Source organism: Pseudorasbora parva, chromosome 20 (assembly GCF_024679245.1).
Source record: "Pseudorasbora parva isolate DD20220531a chromosome 20, ASM2467924v1, whole genome shotgun sequence".
Classification (NCBI taxonomy): Eukaryota; Metazoa; Chordata; class Actinopteri; order Cypriniformes; family Gobionidae; genus Pseudorasbora; species Pseudorasbora parva.
Genome location: NC_090191.1, coordinates 44,013,024 through 44,018,023, shown reverse-complemented (window position 1 = coordinate 44,018,023; position 5,000 = coordinate 44,013,024). Strand labels below are relative to the sequence as shown.

Sequence of the window (5,000 nt, the reverse complement as noted above, 5' to 3'; positions counted from 1 at the left end):
ACGTGCCTTCCAAATCTAAATCAGTGTTAACCATATACTGCAGCCTACACAGGACGTGCCTTCCAAATCTAAATCAGGGTTAACCCTATACTACAGCTTACACAGGACGTGCCTTCCAAATCTAAATCAGTGTTAACCCTATACTGCAGCCTACACAGGACGTGCCTTCCAAATCTAAATCAGGGTTAACCCTATACTGCAGCCTACACAGGACGTGCCTTCCAAATCTAAATCAGGGTTAACCCTATACTGCGGCTTACACAGGACGTGCCTTCCAAATCTAAATCAGGGTTAACCCTTTACTGCAGCCTACACAGGACGTGCCTTCCAAATCTAAATCAGGGTTAACCCTTTACTGCAGCCTACACAGGACGTGCCTTCCAAATCTAAATCAGGGTTAACCCTTTACTGCAGCCTACACAGGACGTGCCTTCTAAATCTAAATCAGGGTTAACCCTTTACTGCAGCCTACACAGGACGTGCCTTCCAAATCTAAATCAGGGTTAACCCTTTACTGCAGCCTACACAGGACGTGCCTTCCAAATCTCAATCAGGGTTAACCCTTTACTGCAGCCTACACAGGACGTGCCTTCTAAATCTAAATCAGGGTTAACCCTTTACTGCAGCCTACACAGGATGTGCCTTCCAAATCTAAATCAGGGTTAACCCTTTACTGCAGCCTACACAGGACGTGCCTTCTAAATCTAAATCAGTGTTAACCCTATACTGCGTCTTACACAGAACGTGCCTTCCAAATCTAAATCAGTGTTAACCCTATACTGCGTCTTACACAGAACGTGCCTTCCAAATCTAAATCAGGGTTAACCCTTTACTGCAGCCTACACAGGACGTGCCTTCCAAATCTAAATCAGTGTTAACCCTATACTGCGTCTTACACAGAACGTGCCTTCTAAATCTAAATCAGGGTTAACCCTTTACTGCAGCCTACACAGGACGTGCCTTCCAAATCTAAATAAGTGTTAACCCTATACTGCGTCTTACACAGAACGTGCCTTCCAAATCTAAATCAGGGTTAACCCGATACTGCAGCCTACACAGGACGTGCCTTCCAAATTTAAATCAGGGTTAACACGATACTGCAGCCTACACAGGACGTGCCTTCCAAATCTAAATCAGGGTTAACCCTTTACTGCAGCCTACACAGGACGTGCCTTCCAAATCTAAATCAGTGTTAACCCTTTACTGCAGCCTACACAGGACGTGCCTTCTGAATCTAAATCAGGGTAAACTCTTTACTGCGTCTTACACAGAACGTGCCTTCCAAATCTAAATCAGGGTTAACCCGATACTGCAGCCTACACAGGACGTGCCTTCCAAATTTAAATCAGGGTTAACCCTTTACTGCAGCCTACACAGGACGTGCCTTCCAAATCTAAATCAGGGTTAACCCTATACTGCGGCTTACACAGGACGTGCCTTCCAAATCTAAATCAGGGTTAACCCTATACTGCAGCCTACACAGGACGTGCCTTCCAAATCTAAATCAGTGTTAACCCTATACTGCATCTTACACAGAACGTGCCTTCCAAATCTAAATCAGGGTTAACCCTTTACTGCAGCCTACACAGGACGTGCCTTCCAAATCTAAATCAGGGTTAACCCTTTACTGCAGCCTACACAGGACGTGCCTTCTAAATCTAAATCAGGGTTAACCCTTTACTGCAGCCTACACAGGACGTGCCTTCCAAATCTAAATAAGGATTAACCTTTTACTGCAGCCTACACAGGACGTGCCTTCCAAATCTAAATCAGGGTTAACCCTTTACTGCAGCCTTCACAGAACGTGCCTTCCAAATCTAAATCAGGGTTAACCCTATACTGCAGCTTACACAGGACGTGCCTTCCAAATCTAAATCAGGGTTAACCCTTTACTGCAGCCTACGCAGGACGTGGCTTCTAAATCTAAATCAGGGTTAACCCTATACTGCGTCTTACACAGAACGTGCCTTCCAAATCTAAATCAGGGTTAACCCTTTACTGCAGCCTACACAGGACGTGCCTTCCAAATCTAAATCAGGGTTAACCCTTTACTGCAGCCTACACAGGACGTGCCTTCTAAATCTAAATCAGGGTTAACCCTTTACTGCAGCCTACACAGGACGTGCCTTCCGAATCTAAATCAGGGTTAACCCTATACTGCAGCTTACACAGGACGTGCCTTCCAAATCTAAATCAGGGTTAACCCTATACTGCAGCTTACACAGGACGTGCCTTCCAAATCTAAATCAGGGTTAACCCTTTACTGCAGCCTACACAGGACGTGCCTTCTAAATCTAAATCAGGGTTAACCCTTTACTGCAGCCTACACAGGACGTGCCTTCCAAATCTAAATCAGTGTTAACCCTATACTGCATCTTACACAGAACGTGCCTTCCAAATCTAAATCAGGGTTAACCCTTTACTGCAGCCTACACAGGACGTGCCTTCCAAATCTAAATCAGGATTAACCTTTTACTGCAGCCTACACAGGACGTGCCTTCTAAATCTAAATCAGGATTAACCCTTTACTGCAGCCTTCACAGAACGTGCCTTCCAAATCTAAATCAGGGTTAACCCTATACTGCAGCTTACACAGGACGTGCCTTCCAAATCTAAATCAGGGTTAACCCTTTACTGCAGCCTACGCAGGACGTGGCTTCTAAATCTAAATCAGGGTTAACCCTTTACTGCAGCCTACACAGGACGTGCTTTCCGAATCTAAATCAGGGTTAACCCTATACTGCAGCTTACACAGGACGTGCCTTCCAAATCTAAATCAGGGTTAACCCTATACTGCAGCTTACACAGGACGTGCCTTCCAAATCTAAATCAGGGTTAACCCTTTACTGCAGCCTACACAGGACGTGCCTTCTAAATCTAAATCAGGGTTAACCCTTTACTGCAGCCTACACAGGACGTGCCTTCCAAATCTAAATCAGTGTTAACCCTATACTGCGTCTTACACAGAACGTGCCTTCCAAATCTAAATCAGGGTTAACCCTATACTGCACCCTACACAGGACGTGCCTTCCGAATCTAAATCACGGTAAACCCTATACTGCAGCTTACACAGGACGTGCCTTCCAAATCTAAATCAGGGTTAACCCTATAATGCAGCTTACACAGGACGTGCCTTCCAAATCTAAATCAGGGTTAACCCTTTACTGCAGCCTACACAGGACGTGCCTTCTAAATCTAAATCAGTGTTAACCCTATACTGCGGCTTACACAGAACGTGCCTTCCAAATCTAAATCAGGGTTAACCCTTTACTGCAGCCTACACAGGACGTGCCTTCCAAATCTAAATCAGGGTTAACCCTATACTGCAGCTTACACAGGACGTGCCTTTCAAATCTAAATCAGGGTTAACCCTATACTGCAGCTTACACAGGACGTGCCTTCCAAATCTAAATCAGGGTTAACCCTATACTGCAGCTTACACAGGACGTGCCTTCCAAATCTAAATCAGGGTAAACCCTATACTGCAGCCTACACAGGACGTGCCTTCCAAATTTAAATCAGGGTTAACCCTATACTGCAGCTTACACAGGACGTGCCTTCCAAATCTAAATCAGGGTAAACCCTATTCTGCGGCTTACACAGGACGTGCCTTCCAAATCTAAATCAGGGTTAACCCTATACTGCAGCTTACACAGGACGTGCCTTTCAAATCTAAATCAGGGTTAACCCTATACTTCCAAATCTAAATCAGACACAGCTATTTAATCTTAGTTGGCTATTAAGATAAATGTGTGTGTTCATCCATCCATCCACCCATCCACACCCACCATCCATCCATCATCAATCCATCCCTCCATCATCCACCCATCCACACCCACCATCCCTCCATCATCCATCCATCCACACCCACCATCCATCAATCCTCCATACATCCACCCACTTATCATCCATCCAAACCCACCATCCATCCATCATCCATACCCACCATCCATCCATCCATCCACCAGCTGCTAACATCTTGGTGCCAGATACCACAGCACACCTTCAGGGGTCTTGGAGTCCATCAGAGACGGACGGGTGAGGGGGTCCAACACATTAGGAAGGAGGTCATAATGTTATGCCTGATTGGTGTATGCTGTTGTGATGTTGTTGAGAAATCCTTCACTCAGAGACGTCGGCTTCATCGCTGCTGAAGTTTATTCATCAGGACAAAACAACAACAAACTTGTTACCACGAGCACACTAACAAACGCCAAACTTTAAGAGTCCAATGTGTGTGTGACAGTGTGTGTGTGTCAGTTTCTTCGCTGTGGCCGTGTGTGTCAGTCGCTCCGCTGCGGCCGTGTGTGTGTCAGTCGCTCCGCTGAGGCCGTGTGTGTGTGTCAGTCGCTCCGCTGCGGACTTGTGTGTTTCAGTCGCTCTGCTGTGGCTGTGTGTGTGTGTCAGTCGCTCCGTTGCAGCTGTGTGTGTGTGTGTCAGTCGCTCCGCTGCGGCCATGTGTGTATGTCAGTCGCTCCGCTGCGGCCATGTGTGTATGTCAGTCGCTCCGCTGCGGCCGTGTGTGTCAGTCACTCCGCTGCGGCCATGTGTGTTTGTGTCAGTCGCTCTGCTGAGGACCTGTGTGTGTGTCAGTCACTCCGCTGCGGCCGTGTGTGTCAGTCACTCCGCTGCGGCCGTGTGTGTGTGTCAGTCGCTCTGCTGTGGCTGTGTGTGTGTGTGTGTCAGTCGCTCCACTGTGGCTGTGTGTGTGTGTCAGTCGCTCCGCTGTGGCCGTGTGTGTGTGTGTCAGTCACTCCGCTGCGGCCGTGTGTGTGTGTCAGTCACTCCGCTGCGGCCGTGTGTGTGTGTGTCAGTTGCTCCGCTGTGGCCGTGTGTGTGTGTGTGTGTCAGTCACTCCGCTGTGGCCGTGTGTGTGTCAGTCACTCCGCTGCGGCCGTGTGTGTGTGTGTGTCAGTCACTCCGCTGTGGCCGTGTGTGTGTGTGTGTGTGTGTCAGTCACTCCGCTGTGGCCGTGTGTGTGTCAGTCACTCCGCTGCGGC

At 47.9% G+C, this 5,000-nt stretch overlaps 2 protein-coding genes across 2 annotated transcripts in view; one reads left to right on the top strand and one right to left on the bottom strand.

Annotated features, from left to right (window-relative positions):
- Window positions 1-4,140: 4,140 nt before the first annotated feature.
- The window catches only part of LOC137049899 (transmembrane protein 60-like), a 13,356-nt gene continuing 12,496 nt past the window's right edge, over window positions 4,141-5,000 (bottom strand). Inside the window, exon 2 of the mRNA XM_067428650.1 lies at window positions 4,141-5,000. This exon is cut by the window's right edge and continues 1,908 nt beyond it. The gene's annotated coding sequence lies outside the window, so the exon portion shown is untranslated.
- Window positions 4,457-5,000, top strand: part of LOC137049898 (uncharacterized) — a 1,518-nt gene continuing 974 nt past the window's right edge. The window contains exon 1 of the mRNA XM_067428649.1: window positions 4,457-5,000. This exon is cut by the window's right edge and continues 354 nt beyond it. Coding sequence (XP_067284750.1) covers window positions 4,457-5,000 — 544 coding nt within the window.